Raw genomic sequence first — 23,563 nt, 5'->3', positions numbered from 1 at the left:
CAATAACCAATTACATTAGTGTGAGTGACTGTGGATGCAGTAAGTGAAGTAATAAAGAGTCACGATGAAGACTTCATATCTGGCTATGTCAGAATTTATTTTAAGCTGTTAATGGAATATAGACATAAGAAATAACCAATCTTAGAAAATTCTCAAAGTATAGGCTAGGCGACAGAAATCAGAAAGCAAACAAATGTGGTGTTGGTTGCCTCAAATGGTCATAAAAATGATGAGTGCATCCCACGAAGCTGAAGCAGAATGTGACTTATTTACATAGCTTTATTATTTTTATTGTATATTCTTGACAAGAATTGATTAAAGAGGAGGTTTAATACTTGAAAATTTTCTGGTCTGCCCTACCTGAAAATGAAATCTTGGCTTTCCTGACAGTGCAGTGTTGTCTTATGTGGTATTTAGCTGGATCCCGTTACAGGAGGCAACAAGAATTTTCTTGTGGTCTTTGCTCAGAGTAGTATCATGCTTAGTCCAGCATCAAAATCTATGTTCAGATATTTAATATTTCCTAACCCCAAGCTTTGTTTCTTTTCTGATAAATATTATTTTTTATTTGTTTGAAATATCCTATTTTAGCACAGAAGTCATTCATTGTCTGCCAGAGGATCTACTTTTCATGTGCATGCTTTATATCATAGATAGAATTCTAGGAGTAAGCAAGTATGAATCATACTGGTTCTGAGAATCAAAACACTTGCCTTTCAAACCATGCTGCTCAATAACAATAGAACAGAAAACAGTTCAAATTAGTTTTGTGTTCATTCAGTGAGCTCCCAGATATTTTTAAGGGTCATGTCAAATATATGTAAAACAGTCTATAGGAGAGGGAGGTTGCTGTAGCAGTTCAAGCTATAGTCTTTGTCCTGAAAGCCTTTTTAATCTTTGTCCTGACATTCTTTTGAGAGCTTGAGGCAAATCACTTAGCATTTCTGTGACTCAGTTCCTCATCTAAAACTGGAAGTAATAAATTTTCCACCTGACAGTGACATTATAGAAAACATACATTCAAAGCATTTTGAATCCCACTTAGACTTTATTCGTGACTATCTAAATGTATAGCAATAGGACAATCAGCATGTAGCAAAGAAATGGCTATTTCATTATCAACAAGTCAGACCGTTTAGAAATTTTTTTCTTTGAAGTTCGATGTTCAATATTTGCAGTATATCATTCAGCACCAGTATTGACTAACATCCAAATTCTACTGTCCTCATTATGACAAAAACTGTGGTTAATTTTGTTGTCTGGATTCCAAAGTTTTGATTCTGCAGAATGCTGAGGAGATATAGTTTCTTTTAGTTTTGTTAAAAGCTCTTTCAGTTCAGTTCTCCCAGCAGCAGACCATTTTTAAAGCATTTTCAGGCTCCTTTGTGAAAGCACAGTGTAATAGAGGGATGATGGACTTGCTCAGATAGATGTAGAGTGGGCAGCATTTGTTATTATGCTTGATGTTTCTTACTATAGATGCATCTTTGTAATGCCGAACACATAATAAAATAGTTGATGTGCATTCTTGTCAGAGAAATTGTACTTGGGCATGTTTGTATTACACAAAGTCCAGTTCAGTAAAATCTATCTGTTCCCCTCATGATTTGTATTTGAAGTAACTTCAGTGTTGACCAGTATCACAGCATACATTTGTTTGTTTCATCCTCGAACCTTTGATATTAAATTCAAAGTTGTCCAACTGTGCCTCTTAACTATCTTCCTCTTGCCAGCATGGTAAGGAATCTAAAAATGGGTGATCTTAAATGACTAACTCTGCATTGGTATGCATTCTGCATAGCCCCCTGAATTTTCTTAGCAGCACACAAACTCAGAAAATTAAATGGATATTTTACTAATATTAATGAGCAAATAGTGGGCATTCTTCAATCTAAATATTTTTATCTAAATGTAATGTAATTGTATGGTAATGTATAATTAATGATTGTGATATGTTGCAGGTTGATTATGTTCCTGAGACCTTTTGAATTTAAGTCTTTCATTTTTTTAACCTTGATGAATTCCTAGAAACATGAGAACAAATACATTGTGCTTGTTATGCTTGTTACAGTAAGAGAGAATTGTGTGTGTGATATCTAAAGCAGATAGGTATCTGCAAATTTCCTGTGTGCATCCACGCTGCAACTACTGTGTGTTAACTTGGGCTTGTGCACACATCCTTATCTTTGTTCACAAAGTCCCATTTAGTTCAGTTTTTTGACAGTAATGATTTCTGTGAAGGTTTTTGCAACCTTAGACAGAAGCAGGAGGAAAAATGTAGCTTTTGTACAAAGAGCCTGTCTCGAGCAAGGGCACAGGAGGTTCAGCATTTAAGGCAGTGGTACTGGGGAATGGTCAGCAGTACGCTGGAGACCACGAGTTCTGTCTCGGAAGACAGGCTCTTATCTGCCCCCTCTCCTCCATATTTGCATATATCCACAGAATAAAATGTTCAGATCTGCATATTCATCATTTGGCCAAAATAAAAGAAGATAATAACTCTCTCCAAGCCCCACTATTTTTTTCCTTAATAAAAGCTGTAAGACCATTAAAAACTAGGCCTTTTTTTAGATTGCATAAGTGCAATCTTATCTGTGTACCTTAAGGCGAGCGTGATTGTAAGTTATCTTTCATATTCAGAATTACTGTAGCAGAGAAATGGTCTCTAGACAAGTATCAAGACAGTCTGGTAGTGAAATAGCTGAATAATAGAGATCAGCCTTCAGGACCAAGCCTTGAGCCTGACATCAGTCCTCTGTGCATGAGCTTCAAAGGAAACCATATTTAGTCCTCTAGGACAGTAAAAAGATTGTTTGAAGTTAGCAAAGCACATGTGTAAGTATTGGCAGGCTCAGGGCTTTTATCCTCAATGAATACAAATGTCTTACCATGTTAGAAGTCATTATTGTTTAGAAATAATAGATGCAAATATTTGAAGCAGATAGCCTTTGAAAAAATATTCTGGTTTGAGCGGTTCGTTATACTATACAACTTTTGTTTCCTTCTGTGTGTTCTGAAAGGATACTAATATATTTTTTAAAGAGTTCAAGTTTTTTTTGTCCTTTCTACTTTTGAGAAAAAGTGTGTTTCCATGTCAACTAACACATTTGTTCCCATATGTTAAGACCCATTGTGTAATTGAGATTTTTTTCACTGCAAGATATGACTTATTGAGGGTTAAGTAGACTCCTGTTAAATAGACCTAACTGAGTCTAAAATGCAAGTCATCAGCACACTCTCATTTGAACATATTCAGTAACATGAAAGTAGACATTCCTGGAAAATGTGGCTGCAGCTTTAATGAAATGAACACCCAGTTTTATTCTGCAGAGATGCAGGATTTCTCAGACAATTAAATGATCACACAGGAGGAGTGAGAGTTGCTGCTGCAGAATAGAGGATGTGGCTGGGGTGGGAAATCCTCAACTCAGCCAGGTTCCAGCGCTAGGAAGGGTTGGGCCAGCCAGTCCTTAATAGGGTGTCCTCCACCCTGTAAGTGGTCACCAAGGTAACTTCACGCCTGGTGTGTGACTGCCTGAGAAGTGTCAGGAGATGCAATGAAGTATTTATTGCACCTTCCAGCCCATCACCTGCTATGCTGCTTTGACCCTCACAGGTTTGCTTTCCTCATTACTTGTAGACTATGCATGTTTCATTTAAGCTTTTTGTATTTATAGAGCGAGCTGGGTGGGAGCATTGTCACTTTTTTCTTTTTCTTTTCTCTGTTCCCGAAGAAATTCAGGTAATTTTCCATCAAGAAAAAAAATCACTGAAATTGTTGAGATTATAAATTTACCATGTCGTTTAGTTTGTTGCTTTTCTGAAGGCAACTAGGCTGCCTTTAAGGCAGTTCTTATAAAATCTCCTGCTAATCAGAAGCACTCTAACCTTTGAAAAGTTTGTCACTTTTTTGCAGTTAACAGTATTTCTACTAAGCCATTTGATTGTACCTAAAAGCAGGGAAGAAGCAGGAGAGTCCTTGTAATAGTGTTGATATGGCACAGACATCCTATGATGGATTTTCTGTTAAGAGTGGCGGTTTCTCTTCAATATTTTAGTGTAAACTACAGAACAAATTTACTAAAATAATTTCTACTACATACGACTTAGGAGAAGGGAGAGAGGGAGGAAAGCCAGAACATATAAACCCATGTATTTCAATTTACAATTCCTAGTGAATAAACTTAAATTATCATAACAAAACTTCAATCATTATAATAGCACTCTTGTTATTGTAAGAGCCAAAGTAATTAATCTGTATATTTATGATCCTTGTCTATGATTAGTTTTCTGTCACAGGATGTGGTGAGTCTGTGCTGTTATGACTATATTTTATTTAATAATATTTTCCTACACAATGCTGAACACTTCCTGCTGAAGCAGCTGAATGGACAAATTCATGAAGATATCTTTCATTTTCCCTGACAGTGAATGATGTTTCCATATATAAACATAATAATAGAGTCGTTACATATGCACTCACATTATCATAGCTGCTGTGTGCTCAGTGTTATTCAAAACAAGGCAGGAAGCCAAGTTTTCCTAGTTCCCATTTTGATTCAAATTGTATTTGTAATAAAGGGATTTTCATTCAACATAAATGCAGTTTCATCCTCATCCAACAAACCTCCCCACTTTTTTTTTTTTTATTATTATTATTTTTCCTTTATTCTAGGTCACTCAGTCTTGATGCAAGAGAAATTCTCCTCTGGTGGTGATAACAGCAGTGCGACTCAATGAACTATAACAAGGGCTCTAAATGCATCTCCTGTAGCATACCATAGTGATTTGCAAAAGTGGGAATAAATCAAAGCAGTGAAGAGATGCCATGTTGAGCCAGAAGCTAAATGTTACATCTTGTTGCATGAGGCTGGGGGGAGAACAGATCCTGTTTTTCTGGCAGCACAATATCTTTGTGCTTGTTACCTCCGATCCAACACCATTAAGACAATCATTCAGAATCTGCAGGAAATTGTCACCTCTTTCTTTCATGCAATGGCAGCTGGTATTGGTGCCTACACACATTTCTCATTTCCTTCAAGATTTTCAACACACATAAAAAAAAAGAAGCTTAATTTATATTAGAAAATGTGTCAGCTTACCCTGAGGCTCAGCATGGGCACCAGGGGAAAAAAATAAAAGATAAATGCCTCTAGGTGAACTGGCAGAGGCTCTAATTCTCTCCTCACTCTACTGCTAACACAGTGTGCTCTGCATTAATCATTTCACATAGGCAAGCATTTAAAAAAAACTTCAACTATTTTAAAACAAAGATGTGTTGCCCTAAACTTAACAATAATATAACTGTATATTGTGGAATAATTTCAGTTCACACATACCATATCCTGTAGCAGAAGACGTATAAAATAATATTGGAGTCTTCTCCATCATAATTTTTATTCTGTTTCTTTTGTCTATACAGTTATGTCCCCTCTAGTGGGATTTTTTTATCTGTGAGTAAGGATACATACATAAGGTTGTCATCTGTTTGTCATTCAAATGCTGACATACACAGGATGTTTCTTATCGCCCATTTTTATCATGTGGCTGAATAAATGCATTATGTGATTCTAGTGAACTGTTACACCTGAGTCCAACTCAAATATGGGGTGGTTTTGCTCTCTGTGCTAGGATAGAGGGAAATATTTTTCTCCCTTTTGTAGCCTATGGGAATGTTGCATGATGGGGTGGGAATGGATGACCAATAATCAAATGAGAAGGTGGTGGACTGGAGCAACAAATAAAATGCACAGGATCATGTGAACAGGAGAGATGTCACAACCAAAAAACAGGGCAGAAAGGGGCCTACTCTGAGGTATCTAGAAAGTGCCTGCAGAAAAGCAGGGTGGGGAAAGCTCTAACAACTCTTTTGGAAAACTCGGATGACTGGATGCCTTTCTGAAGTGCATGTACACTAATACAGATGGCATGGAGACGACACAGGAGGAATTCAATGCCGAGAAGTTTCCCATACAGTGTGGTCCTAGAGAGAAGAGGGATCCAGGGGAACTGGAGGATTTTTAAGAATCACCCTCTCCAGGTTCAAATATGATCCCTCTTGCTGTGGACTAAGCTGGTCGAAGGTGGTAGGAGATCCATATAGTTGAACAGATCCCTCCTGACAGAACTGTAGCACAAAATTGAGGGTAAAAGAGGTGGAAACAAGGACAGATGATGCAGGGAATATAGAGACAATGAGTGTGCAAGGATGAGGTTAGGAAAGCCAAAGCCCATTGGGAGTTAAGTCTGGTGAGGGAAGTGAAGGGCAAGAAAAAGAGCTGCTGTGCATGCATCAGTAGCAAAAGGAAGGCTAGGAAAATATTGCTTTGCTGCTGAAGGGGGTGGGGAACTTGGCACCCAAAGCCATGGAGAAAGGTAGAGGTACTCAATTCCTGTTTTGCCTCAGTCTTTATAGATAAAGCTGACATTCAGAGATCTCTGGCTTTGCAGACAAGCAGGAAGATCTGAAAAAATTCATGCCTACCCTCAGTAAAGGGAGAACAAGTTAGTGATATTTTAAAGAAGTCCATGGAAACTGATGGGATGCATCCACAAGTGCTGAGGGAATTTGCCATTCCTTGTTTTTGAATTGTCATGGTGATGGGAGAATGTTCCTGAGGAATGGAAGAGTGCTGATGTCGCTCGTCTCTGCAAAATCAGCTCTGAGCAAGAGGTTTGGAGTAGAAGCCAGGGGTGACTTCCCACCTCAGTCACTGTGTCATGAAACTTTTCTCTGCAGTTTCAGTTGCATGTCTCACAGGATCCATTTGCTGAGTGCAAAAATTTCTGGAGTTCCCTTAGCCTATTAAACCTAAGTACATAATAGTCCATGGGATACACAGACACCATTCCCATGGAAATGTCAGGTTTAAATTGTGCATAGCTTGTAGGGAAAAACAAATTTGCTCATTTGGAATTTGCCAGAGTGTATCAAAATAGTATTGCTGTGGCACAAAAGGTAATGTGGATATGGGTGTGTGTACTGGGAGTGTAAAATCAGAAATCCAGGAAGGAAATGTTTTCAGTGGGCATGATTTAAACAGCAGGAATGTATTGCCTGCAATCATACACAACAGCAAAGTACAGCTCTAAATGTCCGTTTTACTCATGCCTTTTTCTTCAAAGGTTAGGTTTGTGTGTGCTTTCGCACAGCTGTAGAGGGATTCACAGCATCATTAAGTATGAAAAGGCTAAGGAAAGGGTCCAAATCTTTAGCTGGCATAGGATGGCATTTTCCTACTGAAGTCAATATACCTATTTCAATTTGCAACTCTTAATATCAGGCCTGAATGCTGTAGAATGAGTAGAAGATGGGACAAAATGGGAAAAAATATACAGTCTGGTAATACCGATGATACAGTTAAGAAGCACAGCCTAGAAACTTTCTTTGTTGTAGTGAAACTGAACTCCTCTTGGATCAACTGACGAATATGAGTTGCATGTCTTCTGCAGGATTTTAGAGAGAGCCTTGGGTCCACAGAAGAACACACCAATACTGTTGCTGTAATCACATTAAGAACAAAAAACATGAGAGTAGCAGGGGAAATGGATACACTGTACTTTTTGTCTGCCTCCTGCTTTGCCTCTTTTCAAATGGCTTTTTGAGAAATACATTTGAAAAATCTTGTTTTACTGTATACTTTTTGTTATGTACTATATAATTTGTGTTGCAATATTAGAGTATAATAATTCCATTTTTATGTTTATTATGTCTTATTACATTATTTATTAAATTTCTATATTAGAGGTCACAAAATATTTTAAATGGTAACTTTTTGGTTTTGATCTTCATAGCTTTTTCAATCAGAGAGGCAAACATACTGTTTGAGCTGAAAATTTTAAGTGCTTTTTCTCCAGCTGAGTTAATTTTTTCCTTTAAAAGTATACAAAATGATGAGTTATTTCTGAGTTTTCTTCTTCTCTCCCCCCCTTCCCCTTAGTCTAACAGTTAGTCTAACACTTTTCTGCCTATGACAATTTAAAAATGGCAGATTTAATAACAACATTTGTAAATAGGTACTTCTTATAAAATAAGAAGATGACAAATGTAACAAACTATTGTATTCATACATGCAGGAGCACATAGGGAGCTGGTAACCTGGTTGCCTGCTAGAAACTGCCTAAAGGGTTTGCCTCCACATATACTACACATATTGTTTTAAAACATATATGCACACACAGATTCACACATGTGCTGTGCTGCTGGGGAAAGCTCAATCTGCAGAAATGCAGAGGAAGTGACAAGTGACAGCATGAGTTTAAAAAGGTTTGCTCCTGTAAAAGGGGGCCTGTAGATATGATTTTGGTGCCCATAGCCCCCAGAAGTCATGCCCATATTGCTCTGGTTTTATTTTTTGCTCAATTGCACCATGTTTAACCTGAAGTGGTGTATTCCTGCTAATCTGCTAAAAGACATTGTTGCAGCTGGGGGGAACTCGGTCGACCTAGGCGCAGGGGCCCAAATTTTAATCAGATCCTAAAAGCTGATTGCTTCATTACACAGTAGAAACTCTTCTGTTTGACTCTCGAATCTTCTGTAACTCAGAGCAAGAAAAACCAGGATATTCTTTTCTCATACTGAATCCTTATTTCATGCAAGGTTTTTTTCAAACGCTTCAACATTGACCATAAACATGGCTCACGAACAAATGGAGATTTTTCTGTCAGTTTAGGACTAGCTTTCTGTGGAACTACCTCAAGATCCAGTATAGAAAGCTAATGCCCATATCCCCCTTGAGCAGCAGGAAAACATTTTTATCTCATCTGTACTTACAGTTGCAAAAGTGACCAACAAAAAGTAATGTTTCAACTATAACTTTAAAAGCTCTGTTTATGTAGTACAATCCCTATGAAAGGTCTTTCAAAAGTCATATTTTCTATTTTGGCATTTTTATGCATTTAATCTTTTATATTTCCTGATTGTATTTATTTTGACCTCCATCAAGTGAATTCTCTATAACTGTTACTTTTGCAATTTTATGGTATTCTTGTAGCTTACTGTATTCTCTTTGATCTCCTCCCTTTCAGCTTTTTCTTGGGTCTTTTTCATCTTTTAAAACAAGTTTTCTCCTTTTTCTTTTCATATCTCTGTCTCCCAAGTGCAAGCCTTTATTTTGCATTAGCAGGTAAATGTTTGGAAATCACAAAGTCACAAAGATTCTGGAATTTTCTACTGCTGAACACAAAATATTTCAAATTCATGCTTCAAAGGCTTTCAGGAACAAAGAAGCTTTTCTCAGACCACTAGCAAATCCACCAAGTTCAAATGAACTGTCTTTGCCAGCAGAGATGAACTAATAACAGAACAGCATAGTCTTGCAAGAGTGCCCAAATATGTTAGGGGAACAAACATATCCTTGACATCATAAGAAAAAAATCACAGTTTATCTCTTTAATAACCATCTTCAAGGGAAATTAATGCTACTTTGTCCTTTGTGCAGAACAGTAATTGGATTGTGTGTTTCAATTATATCTGGACAAAGGCCAGGATATTGAAATACTTCTAAATATTAGATTTTCTTGTCCAAAAATTAGATTTTATTGGCATTCTCTTTCCGAGATTTCTTCATTAAAATCTTCATTAAGCATAAATCTTCTTTCCACACAGCAAAAAAAGAAGAAATTATTTTAAAAGGGTCATTTAGAAAGGTTTTCTCTCCCCTCCTCCCACTGTTTATGCTGAGAGAAGAGTTACCTAACAAGGTTAGAAACCAGCCCGCCTTACCTAGGATGGTTTTCAGCTAGTTGCTTGAACTCATTGTCCCAGTTTGGCCTTCCATAACAGGTTTTCTGTCTCAAACCAGTAATTACATCCATCTTGTCATCACAATGTAGGGCTATGTGAGTAGCCTAAAGGGAAATTCGCAAGATAATAATTTTAAAGTCAAAAACATATATTCCAAGTAAGAGGCAAAAGCAATAATGCTTCTCTGCTGGGAAAGATAGAATGAGGGGAAGGAGACTGTGCAATTATCAAATGGGAGGAGAGGAGAGAAGAGGGAGAGAGAGAGGGAGAGGGAGAGGGAGAGGGAGAGGGAGAGGGAGAGGGAGAGGGAGAGGGAGAGGGAGAGGGAGAGGGAGAGGGAGAAGGAGAGGGAAATGAGTATTTCAGAGTTCACAATATTACTGGAATTGTAAAAAGCATTTCCAAAACTACCTAAGAGCCAAGTCCAGAGCACTCTGGTGCTGGTGGAAAACACAGCTCAGCAGGGGTAAAAGCAGGGGTCCAGCGGAGGACCACAAAGATGATGAAGGGTCTGGAGCATCTCTCTTGTAAGGGACTGTGGGAGCTGGGCCTGTTTAGTCTTGAGAAGGAAGAGAAGACTGAGAGGGGATCTCATTAATACATGCCAATATCTCAAAGGCAGCTGTCAGGAGGATGGTGCCAGGCTATTTTTGTTGGTGCCTGGTGACAGGATGAGGAGCAATGGTCATAAACTAAAACACAAGAAATTACATCTCAACATGAGGAAGAACTTCTTTACACTGAGGGCAGCAGAGCACTGGAAGAGGCTGCCCAGGGAGGTTGAGGAGTCTCTTTCTGGAGATATTCAAAGCCCACCTGGGCAAGTCCCTCTGTGACCTGGTCTAGGTACACAGTTTACACCTTGGCAGGGGAGGTTGGACTGGAGGATCTCCAGAGATCTCTTCCATCCCTAACTATTCTGTGACTCTATATACAACCCTAAATGTTTTGATTTTTCTCCTCAGGTAGAGGCAGATGCAGAAAGTGGATCTTTGAGTGGATCTCAGGTGAAGCACTGAACCAAATGAGCTTCTCAGCTCCCATGTGCCAGGAAGAAAATCCTGATTTTCATGGGCATTTACTGTCCTTCAGCTCCTATACTACACCCATTACCATGCTGAGTATTTCCCAGGTGCATTTAAAAACACAAACCACTGTCATTCCTAATTGTACTGCTCTTATGTAGGAGTAATATGCTTGTTTCCACTACAGACTATCATCATTGCTGTCACTATCAAGAAATTAACAGAGGAAAGTAAGTTTAAAAATGGACTTTGCATTTAGTACGGACCCTAGCAGGAACTAAAAATCATTATCATCTTTTTCAGAAGTGGTTGCTGAAATTTAGATCCCATTTCCTAGGAATACTATATATCTCTTCTTCTAATGAGTCTTCTATGTTCCTTACCAACACAATTATTCTTGTCAAGTAAAGTTGTTGCAAGAGGTCATGTTTCTAAAAGCTTCTTGTTAGTTTGAGCCACTGTCATGAAGGACTTGGAATAGTCTAAGAAAGAATTTAAAGTGTTTGGTAAGAGTGGGAAGTAGAAAACTCCAGAATTTTTTAATTGTTTGCAGCAAAATTGTCCCATTGAGAAGATGAGCTGTTCTCATTAAGTGGAAGTTTCCCAGGATTTTTCATATTAGCCTTTGCAATAGCTCACAGTGTTAAGGTTACCTAGGAGTCTCAGGGGCATCACAGGGAGCTTGTCTAAGCAGAGGCAGACCATGTGCCTAATCTGCTTGACCATCTGTTGCCAACATGAAATCTGCAAAAAGCTCAAAGCACTGAACAAACATGTCTGAGGAGTAGACACGTGTCAGTAAAGGGGGATGTACTAGAAGGTTAAAATTCCCATCCTTGAGTTCAACTTCACTTGATTTCTGGTCATCTATATGGTGAGACAGGGAGAGAATGCAGAGAATGTTGTTTTGTTTTTTGTTAGGGGAAAAGTCAAATATCATTCAAATATTACTGGTGCTGAAGCTCAAATTTTGAGGAGTGATGAACACGAATTTACTAAAAATAAGTAAGTCTTGTAAGATTAGGGAGCTTTGTGTGTATCTGAAGAAGATGTTGCTGAGCACAGTGCCCAGGTCAGAGTGGGAGAAATAGCCACTGAAGAACATTCCTCTGACAAGAATCAGGAGAGATTATGACTTTGAAAAGAGGAGGAAGTCCCTTCAGGAAAGTGCAGGGCACGTGCGTGAAGAGGGACAGATGCCCCAGCAGGGACAGTTGTCACCCTACCTGACTTCTGGCCTGACATTTGCCCAAGAGGGAAGTGAGGGGATAGTTGAAAGAGGATCATTTCAAGATAGTTGAAAAAACTTCGTGTTTTTTTAAGTTCCCCAATAACTTCTTTAACAGCAGGTTTTAGGTAATATCCTCTGATATTGCTAATGCAGAGCAGTGGTTTCTGTAACTGCCATATACTTCACAATGGGAGTAGATTTTTCTGAATACAGCTTTATGCACATACCTCATTACTTGACAGAAACTCTAAGGAAAGCAGAAAGAAACAATGGGGGTTTTGTATCAGCAGAGGCAGAAAAGGAAAAGCTCTATGAAATCTGTATTTTTTTTCATCTCTACTAGGCAGTCCTTCATTCAACAGAGACAGCAGGAAATAAAACAGTAGAGCAAAGACTTCTCTGTTAGAGTTTTTCTGGCAGGTGCCTAACTTATCTCTGCATGATCTGAGTGATCCATTAAAAAGGGAAGAGAGAGAGAGAGAGAGAGAGAGAGAAAAAACACATTTGTGTTCAGGTAAAGACTAAAGAAAGTTGAATGATATTGACCCAGTCTAAGAATTAAGTGTCTGAGGTGGTATGATCCAACGAAATTATGAGATGGCAAATTTAAAGTCAATCAGAGAAAATGTCTTTTCAAACAACATGAATTAGACCATGGAGTTGGTTGCCAAAATGTTCCAAGTGCAATACTTTTCAAAAATGCATTGGGCATACATAAATACATACACGCATATATGTATGAATGTGAACAACAGAAATGATAGTAAATAATAAGAGTAAATGAAACCAACATTTTTTAGGTAGCCCTCCACATTTCAGCACAAAAATGACAGAATCTAATGAAAGGCTGTTCCTAAGACATAGACAGACTGTCCCTTGACGAGCTCCAGAAAGCTCTGTGCACTTTTCTGTGAGACACCTGGTAACCATCTTTTGCCCAAGAAAAGATGCAGGACTGGAGGCTGGCTTGATTTCTCCATTCCTGTTTTCCTAAATGTGAGATGTAAACAGACATCTTAGCATCTTCATATTTACAGCTCTTTGTCTCTCTGCTTCATCCATCATTTATTCAGCTGTTCCTGTTCCGTACGTTGCCATGCTGGAAAAGCAAGGTACATTAACTCTGACTTGTAACAGTTTCATTATTACCTGACTTTCATCCCAGCCAGTAAGAAATATATGATAGCTTAGAAAATCATTTTTCCATTTTTCAGCCAATTTTGTTTCCAAATGGAACAGAAGATCAGCAAACCACTCAAATGCTGATGGGTCTCGACAAATCCAGTAAAAATAAACCTGTCAAATAAAGTAAAGAGATTTAACAAAAAGCAAACTTTCAATAAAACTTTGTAATTACTGGCTCAACGCATTAACTATATAGTGTGTGATTCTTCTCCACACTAAATTTATAGTAAACGTAATTAAACATAATTTTGAGAATTTAAATTTTTGATTTTCATCTTAAAAAATGAGTGAATATATTAATGTGCTAGTGAAAGTAAGCAATGGACAAGCTTCCCATATATCCCTGCCAGTGCATCTCTGCTTTGACTTCTAATACCGAGCCCCTCATTTCTTGCAAATAACTTGATGATTATTTGAAATTTTGAATTTATTTAATTTCAATTTTATTCAGCACTGAAACAAGGAATTCCTTGTTTCTCAAGACCTTATGCCGTGGGCTAGCTCTTGATGTTGCCAAAAGGTACTTACATTCTTCAAGTCATATGATCTATATAAAACAGGTGAGAAATAGTCCCTATTCCTTTTGTAAAAATGTTTTTCATGTTTAAATTGGAGCATCTAGTTCCTAGAGAAACCCAAAACTAAATTTACAACTGCCAAAGGAGTAAAATGAACCGCTATCCCATGATCGGTTTTCTATTGTTCGAAACCCTACACTCTATCAAAAATTGACACAATTTCTCTCATTCAGATTTCACTAGTTTCACTTTTCACATCTGGGATCAAGTCATCCTATAATTGTGTCTATGGCAAACCAAACGTTCCTGGGATCCGTCACTGAGAGGCATCCTTTAATCATTCCCATGGCTTATTTTCCCTACTCTACTGCAGTAAATCAAAAACATAGCAGAGTTTTGTGGACACACACATTTAGGGAGCTAGGAAATTACAGCTTGGAAATCCTTTTCAGGCCTGGATTTCTCCTGACTCTCAGGTCCATTCCCAGGCTTACAAGCTGACTACAGCTTCAGTCAGGGAGGAAGTCTCCCAGGGTGATAATATGGTGAAAAACAGAGTGGAATTCATAATAAAGATTAACACCCGGCGTCTTTCCCGTGGGATACATCCTGAGGTACTGTCCCAAGGATGTTTTTCCCAATTGTCCAATGAGCTACTGTCCTGTCCTAACTGCATGTAACACACTTTAAATACGGGCTGTCCATACAATAAAGTCGGCCTGTGTTGCTGCCCTCTCTTTTTAGCACAGTAACCACAGAGTTTGTTGTTTGTTTTTGTTTTTTTTTAAAGAAATAAGCTAATTTATCAATATCTTGCCATAAGATAGTGCTTGCATAGCAAAGACATCTTTCAAACAAGACAGTCAGTCATGGTCCATGTGCATTTCTATTTCAAGAGTCCTTCCTCTGGCATCTTCAGGTGGAACAGTGGGAGTTCACAAGAACCTTTTTCTGCATAGCTTTTATAGCCAGCTGGCCCACTCCTGCATGTGCATGATCTATTGTGATCCATTGTCATAACTGTGTATGAAGCATCTTCTAACTAATTAACTATTTCTAGGAGGCTGTCCTATATTACCACTTCTGCAGGAACGGTTTCTGATGAACATTTGCAAATGTCTTGCCTTAATAAAGTTTGCAACAGAACTGCCTCAGGACTGATGAAATTTCCTTGTCAGGATCTTATCAATGCACTGAAACTCAGCCACTCCTAGTCCATCAGGAATTATCTTGGGGAGTCTTCAACACCATCATGATTTCCCAGTTGGAAATCTCCTCCAGCAATGCTGTGCTGTGTGGAGGACTGGGACCAGTCTGTCCCCTGGTTTCAGCTCAGTGCCTTGCATGAAGTCCATACAGATGTGGAGACAACTCAACTGTGAGTTCCTGTACTACCCAGAGGATGAATGTCTGAAATTCCTAGGCTGTCTGCCCAGGCACTACCATGATGGCAGTCTGAAGCACAATTACAAGAAAAATCTGATTGCAATTCTTATTACTCAAATTCTGTAGCTCTTGTCACACACTCTACCATTATTTTGACCAGATGGTGCCAAACCTCGAATGGGCCTCTGCAGGCTGTGTATTTTCATAATTTATCCAAAGAAGAAATTCACAAACATGGAGGAAGTCTAAAAATACACAATTTCAGATGTGAAAGGAAAAGCAGGAAGGACAATGTATAAGCTTATAAAAACTGGATAATTGGAACTTATTTTATTGTGACTGTGATTTTTATTTTGTTGTAAAATCACTTAGCTTCCTCCAAGCCATCTCCTTTTCTGCTCACCAGCCCCTCTGTCTTTTATTGTACTGCAATATCAAAGGTGATCTGGAAGGTAGGTCCCCAAGGCAATCACTGTGGTGACTCCAATGTTTTGGAAATTGTAGCCCTTTTCCACAGGATCAATGAGGTAAAAATGCGTATTGGACACTTGTGAAATGAGAAACCAGATAAAGAAACCAGAAAGCTATAAAGAGATTTCCCGAAGATTTAATATGCTAGGTTGTCAGACTTCTGGTAAGGTGGTGGGAGAAAAATGTGGTAATACCATGCTTCAGTGGAGATTTGGTGAAAGACACTAACAGTAATTTGAGATGTTTCCTAGATCTGAGTGTACTGTAAGGGACCATCTGTGGTTTATGTAAGAAATATAAATGATGTATGATCCCAGAAACAGAGATAAGGCATTCAGGGTTAAGTAGGGTATTTTTACAGCCCAGGAATAAGAGTGTCTGTGGAACTTTAGTACTAACCATCTTAGTTATTTGCTTTTTCCCCTTCTGTTTCAATATTTTGCCTTAAATATGACCTCATTGCTTTATGGAAGGGGATTGCTGCTGATTTACACTGGCATAGGTTATGAGGAAAAAAGCAAGCCCACTGACTTTATAGAATTTCATATTTGTGGCCAACAACAGCATTATTTTAAATTACCAAAACTAGGTAAGATTTATAGCCTTAACCTTTATGTAGCTTTTTTGTGTCTGAGTCCTAAAATCCCCACTTGTTCTAGATACTCAGCACCTCAAAAATCAGCCCACTGAGTGCTGTCAGTCTGTATCACACCATAGCTGTTGATTTATAGTGAGAAATTTCTTCCCCCAGACTCTACTTGATAATCTTATTTCTCAAGTTTTTTCAGTAATTCATTTTATGGAAATATATATTTAGTACATGAGTGTGGAGAGGAGATACGTATTTGTAAGTGAATAAAGAATTGTTCATGGGGTAGCAACTGGGAGCAAGTGGGCAGGACTGGGAGATGAGCACATTCAGGGAAGGAAGAAGAAAAGCTAACCAATGAGTTGAGACAATACAGTCTTCAAACTGAGGGACTGGTTTCCAGAACATCAGACTATGGATCTTGAAGGAATGCTTTTAGCTGTTTGCAGGCCTGGCTGTCACAGTAACAGCCAGTCCAGCTGGCTGGATCTAGCCACTTCTGGCAGTCCTCTAAGGAAAGGATGCAGCTTTCTGAACTGCAAAAATTCCGTAAGCTCATCCTGCAGCACCCATTGCATTGCCTCTGATTTTCACATTAGAGGTGGCAGGCATCTGGTGATGAAGAAAGTCTGTCATTATTTGAAGTATTTTTGGCTGTGATTATAATCTTAGAAAGAAAAGAGATAGTGAAGAAGAATGGCCTATGGGTAAAAGGAATTAGTTTTCCTTAGATCAAAGAGGACTTCTAGTCTAATATCTTAAAATAAATGGTGTTTACAAAAAAGTCTTCCTTTCTTTACACTGGCTGCCCATACCACAGCACAACATATTACATATATAATTAAAATACAATAAATGCACCAAAAAATTAATCCTTATTAAAACAGTAGAATAAAGTATCTCCAATGCATTTCTATAAAAACTTATTCTGAATCCTGTTTTTTTCTTGTAAGCCTCATACTATTAACTGACTGCAATTATTTAGAACCCTTAAAAATCTGGTTAGATTTATGTTTCATTAGTCTCCACCCACCCTACTGGCATCAATTGCATTCATCAGCTTGATGGCTTGCCCAAGTAAACTGTCTTAAATTTTCCAAGTGCTCTTTTTGCAAATTGAGTTAGATGCAGTATTGCTATTAATCAGATCAAAGCAGGGGTTTGAATAGTTTCTTATTTCTGTAGTGCTCTGCCCCCTTGCAATTTATGGATATTTATCCTTCAGTTTCCCACATCCTGAATTTTGTACAATGAGCAAGAGCAAGAGCTATGTTACCTCTTTCCTATAAGGTGAAAGAACATTCTTTGTAAATCAGCTTGCATCATGAGGACAGTCATTAATAATTATCTGTTGATGAGCATCCGTCTGTTTCCTGCTCCCTGAAGGCAGAGTTGGAGCTGCAGCTCTGGGCAAAGTCAGCTTCTCACTAAAGGGGTGTCCAAGGAGGACACCCCTTATCCCTGGCTCTTGCTGCTTCCTCTTAGGCATGAATATCCCTGCAAAAGCCTCTTACACCTGCAGGTGGGCACCTCCCTGCAAGAATCCAGTCCTTCCTACTCTTGAGTTTACTACATTACCTGTGGGCTGTAGCATAAAAAAAAAAAAAAAAAAAAAAAAAGTCTTCCTTTGTGTAATTAATTCAGGAGCCACTCCAGGTAAGGCACAGCAGTGCCTGCAGCCTGAGGCATGCAGGAGGTGAGGCTTTGGAGCCTACAGGAGGCACTGACTTAGAGTGGCAGCAAATGGCCTTCCGTATAAATGCATAACAAGGTTTAAAATCATATTCCGATTAATTTGCTTCCAATTGGAAGCAAAAAGCTTAAACTGTTATCAAAAAAGATAGGAAAGATGGCTACATTTGACAGAAGAAAGAGCCCGAGTTTTCACGTCTTCAAGACAATTTTTGTGCAGAAGGACTGGGGACTGGGGCAGAGATTTACCTCAGGCAGGGAAGTCAGTCTCAAAGCAAATGGAAGATGCTGATTTTGTTTTCCTCTCAGTATGTAGCTGAATTTATTGCCACAAGATGCTATGGTTGTCTAAAGTCTACATGGATTCAAAAAAACAATTAGACTACTTCATGGAAGAAAAAGCCACAAAGGGATATTAAAGCCAGAAGCACAGCTCTTGTATCGGGTGTTACTGAGCTACGAGTCACTCAATGGTGAGAAAGTGTTCTGTAAAAACCAACCACCATCTGATTTTTCTGGTCTGTATACTTTTCTCTAGGTGTTCATGAAGAGCCGCTGTTGGAGACAGGATTGGGGGCTAGATGGATATTTGGTGGTACTCAGTAGGACTTTTCTTATGTCTTTCGTAGGGAAGAGAAAGTGGATGTTTGCTAACACTAGAATCTGATGGATCAGTACAACTTTATCAATTTCAGTAGCAATTGATCTGAAAAATGAGACCACTAATGTGAAGGAAAAAAAAAATCATATTATGCATAACTAAAGCCAGTAGAAACTTTCCAGCCATGACTAGTAGTACATGAAAAAAATGATGGGGAAATGAGGGCTCTAAGGCTATTTAATTGTGAAGAGTCAATTAGATAAATGTGTGCTCCTTTTGATTTGTTGGATTTTTTAAATTATACAGCTGCAGACATTATGGAAACTATGAGTATTTATATCTCAACCATATGTGGGCAACACTAAGAAATATTAGTTCAATAACCGTAATGATAGCTGTACTCAAATCAAAACGAAGTTGTTAAAAAAAAGAAAAACCTCTTATTTATTTCCTTAATAGACATTTCTATGGTACTCATCATGTCAGAAAGAGAGTGCTGAATACTTTGAGGAAGATTAAATTATTTGTAATTATACCACAAGTGGAAGCTTTTAACCAATGAAAAAAAAAAGGTGGAGCTATCCTGAGATTAATCGCTCTCATTGAGATAACTGCTAAATTTTTTAAGTAATGCCATGAACTTCCCCATGACCTTTCATCCACACTTTCAAAATATTTTACAAGCACTGATGAAATTTAGCCTCATAACACCTGTGAAAAATAAACATCGCTTTTCCCACTGCACCAATAAGGAAGACAAGATATAAAGAAAAGACAAGTAGAAATCCTGATAATTTTGTATTTCACAGGAATTCAGAAAAATTGAACTCTATGGCAGAATGCATGATGCATTTATCTTTGCAGGCAAACTTACCCAAAATTCTCCCTAATTCTCCCTGTGAATGAACACCCTCAAGTATACTATTGATGCAAAGTTAAATTCTGTTCTTTTCCCGTTAATATAACAGCAATGTCAATAATGACAACAACACTTTTATTTATATACATATAGAATATACATAATCTACATATATAAAATTTGTATGCATATGCATAGCTCTCCTTCTAGTGAAAAGGATCATCCTGGTACCATCGTAATGTTTGCAAAGACATTTCTTTTCTCAAATAGCGTGTATTTTCATTTTTATTTCCTTCCCTTCTCAGTGCTTTTTCTGCCTCAAAGATCCCCCCTGGCAATTTGAACCTGTCCTCAACTCCTCAGTTACTGAAATCCCAAATGCTTTTTCAGTGGCAGCTCATCATTAAGATGCCAGTTTTAACACTCTTTCATTTAAAAAGATCAGCCCCTTGGTCCTGCAATCAGCTCCGTATGTATTGACCCTTCCAGAGATCTGTCCCCTCCAATGCAATTTCAATGTTTGTTTTTAAATGCAAAATGTTGAACAGTTCCTGATTCAGCTTTTACACTGGAAAACGGCCTAAAAGAAGCTGTAAGGACCACCAGCTACCATTTGCCATGATAGATATGGAAGAGAATGTTTAATGCTGACTTTTTTCTATGCTATCTTCTTGCCCTCCCCCCACTTCCCCTATTATCTCTTCTTCACCTATCCTCCCCAGTGCTGCCTCACATGCCATTAGCAGAAGGTGTATAATAGGTTAGAAAATTAAGAATATGTTAATTTAATTGGTGCCATCTTTACCTTATAGATCTGAACATATTTTTTCAACAAAATAATTAAAGTGGTTTGAGGGAGTAATATGTGTCTTGATATATGCATCTCATCCAGAGCTTAAATGGCTTTTATATTCCTTCTGTGCTGGTTAATATCCTGACTTTGCAATGTGAGGAAAGCAGCAAATGCTTGCTGAATGCAGCCTTCTGGACCAGGACATGCTGCCAAAGGACCCTCATGAAACTTTCAGCTGGACAAAGAGCAAGTGCTGCCCTTCACTTCTGATCGAGATGACATTTGCAGGATTTTTTTTTTGTAAGAGGCAGGGTGAGTTTGTCTTGTAGCTCTCTAATTATCTGTCTAGCTATGAAATATATTCCACAGTTATCTCCAGTTGCTATTGAAAATCTGATCCTTCAGCTTTTACTAAAAGCACTGCAGCTAGGACTCCCTTCTTTCCCGGGGAACGACAGTGAGTTCAGGAGACTTCACCCCACAGCAGCTCCTAAGGCACCTGGAGAGGGAGTGACTGCTGCTCAGAGTGAGTCAAAGCACTCATGTGAGCCTCTGCTTTGAATTGCCTCTCTCCCTTAGCTAAGTAGGCTCACTCGTGGAACTTTTTAATGAAGCAATAAACTTTCCCACCTACCTTCTGCAGTGCCAGTACTGTGTTAGGGTTGCAGCATTTGTACCAAATGGATTTTAAAATAGAGGCAAATGGTGTGACTCCGATTCCTGCTGCAATGCACACACTGATTCCGTAGTGGAAGATGTCTGTGGTTGCAGATCCATATGGTCCATCCACAGCCAGTCTACAGCAACAAGACAGTTAGTCAAGAGTCAACAACGCATAAAGTGACAGAAAGGTTAACATTTGTTGGGCTACACATTGTCAAAACTGAATTTCTGTTAAAATAAAAGAGAAAAGACATGTCTAAGATGGCACATAAATTGCCCGTACAAATACATTTAATTTTCAGTGGGTGCCATTTAATAGAAAAGCAACTGTCTTTTCTGAAATGAGAGAACAAGAGCACCCATGTGGATTTGGGGCCTGGCCATCTATTTAAGCATGCAATTGCAATTTTCTGGCTTTCTGAAATGTGATTAGTCATATAATTGCCTGTCCAAATTTAGCTGTGGAATTTGCATATTTAATTATGAATTACTGAAAAGCATCCTGTTTTAGAGCTTTATTTGTTATATTGTACATATCAAAGTAAAAAGGAACAGATTATATTAATCATTTTTAGAAGTTCTGTATTTGAGTTAAACTAATAAAAGAGAAGGCAAGAAAAAGGTCATCATATGCAAAGGAACTACTATTTTCTCAGCTCTTTCTGAAAAAGCAGTGTTTCAGGAATACATTTTTGGCATAGTACTGTACTTAGTATCTGATGTAAAGGCAAAATTTGTAAGGAGAAATGCTTGTTGATATTACTACCTCCTGTAATCAATGTTGCTGATGCCAAGAAATTAATTTTGGTCAAAATTAGAGATGAAAAAGATTACTGAATAATCAGATTTATTCCTTTAGCAACATGAAATGTAAATACACACAGTACTTTGTAGTGCTCTTTTCTGCCCTGTCTTTATACAGCATACATGCTTGGAAGATGGTTTCACCAACACCCAGTCCTTAGGGGAAAAAAACCCTTTTTTCTTCCTTTTAGATTTTCTGTTGTTTTGTTCTCTTTATTGCAGGAATCATCCTTAAAATTTATCCTTGAATAATACAAATAAATAGGCATACATAATTAAAATGAAGTGCTTTAACAGGAAAAGAAGGGGGGATTCCCAAGCAATGCTATTCACAAATATAGGGACACAATGTATCTCAAACCTTATTGTTGCTTTTTTAAAAGGCCTATAAAACATTTTCCCTTTTAATTCAATATTTGAAATGCCCTGCAAGTGCAGTAACAAACAAAACAGCTACTCTGGCATAACTTCTGGAAATCTGACCCTTGACATAAAGATTTTTTTTCTAAAATGTACAATTATTTAGATTGTTATCCATACCAGTGCTTTTTGAGCACTCAAAACTTCCTGTAAAAAATGGTTAATTTATGGTATATACATATGGTGCCTAAGAACAGCTTTCAGATAAGCTTTCTATGTAGTTCAATGTGAGGCTGGAAGCAATTCTCATTGTTGTCAGTAGATTGAGAAAAAATTGATCTGGAAGAAACTTCAAGGATTCTCTAGTCTGCTGTGGTGTTATAAGATAGGTTCAATTATTTCTGAATCATCTCTTGAAGAGATTTGTCTTGTCAGTCTGCTCCTAAATCCTCTGGTGACAGAGATCCCATCATCGATTTGAATGCCTTACTCATCCATAGCTATACAGCTTAGCCTATACAAAGCTTCAGAGAAGCAGGGAGGAGAAAGAGGAGAAGGAGAAACTGAGCTATGCAACTCATTCATTTGATCTAGATAGAATGGATGACGGTGGGAAGATCGTAAACAAAGAGACAAAAAATTATTACAGTTGCATTTGCCAAAGAAAGTAGAAAATAGGGCTATGGACTTTCTCACTGTGGTTTGGATTGTCCATATTCTTCCTATTCATTTCATTAGAAAAGAAATTGAATTTATGGGGAAGGCAGGAGAAATGTTTAGCTTTGAAAAAGTATCATTAACAGATTCTATGAATATTTTTAGATTTAAAGGTTTGCTGATCACCATGATGATTGTGTAGTACTCCTAACTGTAAGAGCAGTTAGATTTTGGGGCAGTGTATTAAACCAGCAATTAAGTCAGCCAAAATCCGGAAGAGACATAACATGGAACTTGATTATTTTCACATGAATAGACTATCGTATGGTTTTAGCTCCCAAATTTGTCAGAAATCACAACTATCTTTGCTACCTATATATATATATATATACATATATATATATATATATATATATATAATGAACATTTTATTTTAATCCTCTTTAAGTAATTAAAAAACACATATTTATTATTAATCCTACCTTATTATTCAGTTGCTGTCTTTTGTCTTCTGCAGTTTCTGCTATATGTTATTTTTTCATGTAATCACCAATTTGGTGTATAACTTATTGAAACTGTGAAAAATACCTGTTTTTTGCTTTATTGATAGTTTAACTGTTCAAATATTCTTAATAGTATTTTACAATAAAGAAACTGAAGGATGTCATTAGGTACCCTAAAAACATTAAAAAGAGGAGTGTTTATATATGACAGTACTGTTAATTTCAACCCTGCATTGTGGCAAGCAACATTTGATAACTTTTTTCTCTTCCTCATTTTTTACACTTGCTGTCAATCACTTTGAACAATTTTTGCTCCAGTTCTGCTGAAATGGCATACTTCTCATTCCAGTTGCCTTTAACAAAGGCACTGATTTCATTTCTAATTCTTATTAACTGATACAGTGCAAGGACTGAACCAGACTTTCCTGTCTGCACCCACTCTCTAATAAAGCTCTGCAGCTCAGTGGTGTCTGTAAGCTTT

The 23,563-nt window shown here is 37.8% G+C and overlaps 1 protein-coding gene and 1 long non-coding RNA gene across 2 annotated transcripts in view; one reads left to right on the top strand and one right to left on the bottom strand.

Annotated features, from left to right (window-relative positions):
- The first annotated feature begins 3,489 nt into the window (after nt 1–3,489).
- Nucleotides 3,490–5,584, top strand: LOC148224351 (uncharacterized). Its single transcript, XR_015802866.1, has 2 exons — nt 3,490–3,616; nt 4,676–5,584. It is a non-coding gene; the product is annotated as an uncharacterized LOC148224351 (long non-coding RNA).
- The window catches only part of NOX3 (NADPH oxidase 3), a 41,458-nt gene continuing 23,275 nt past the window's right edge, over nt 5,381–23,563 (bottom strand). Inside the window, exons 10-13 of the mRNA XM_014886008.2 lie at nt 20,730–20,892; nt 13,151–13,297; nt 9,725–9,849; nt 5,381–7,501 (exon numbers count right to left, since the gene is read on the bottom strand). Coding sequence (XP_014741494.2) covers nt 7,375–7,501; nt 9,725–9,849; nt 13,151–13,297; nt 20,730–20,892 — 562 coding nt within the window. The 3' untranslated portion in view covers nt 5,381–7,374. The remainder of the gene's footprint in view (nt 7,502–9,724; nt 9,850–13,150; nt 13,298–20,729; nt 20,893–23,563) is intronic.

Source organism: Sturnus vulgaris, chromosome 3 (assembly GCF_052056855.1).
Source record: "Sturnus vulgaris isolate bStuVul1 chromosome 3, bStuVul1.hap1, whole genome shotgun sequence".
Classification (NCBI taxonomy): Eukaryota; Metazoa; Chordata; class Aves; order Passeriformes; family Sturnidae; genus Sturnus; species Sturnus vulgaris.
This window is presented reverse-complemented; position numbering and strand designations above follow the sequence as displayed.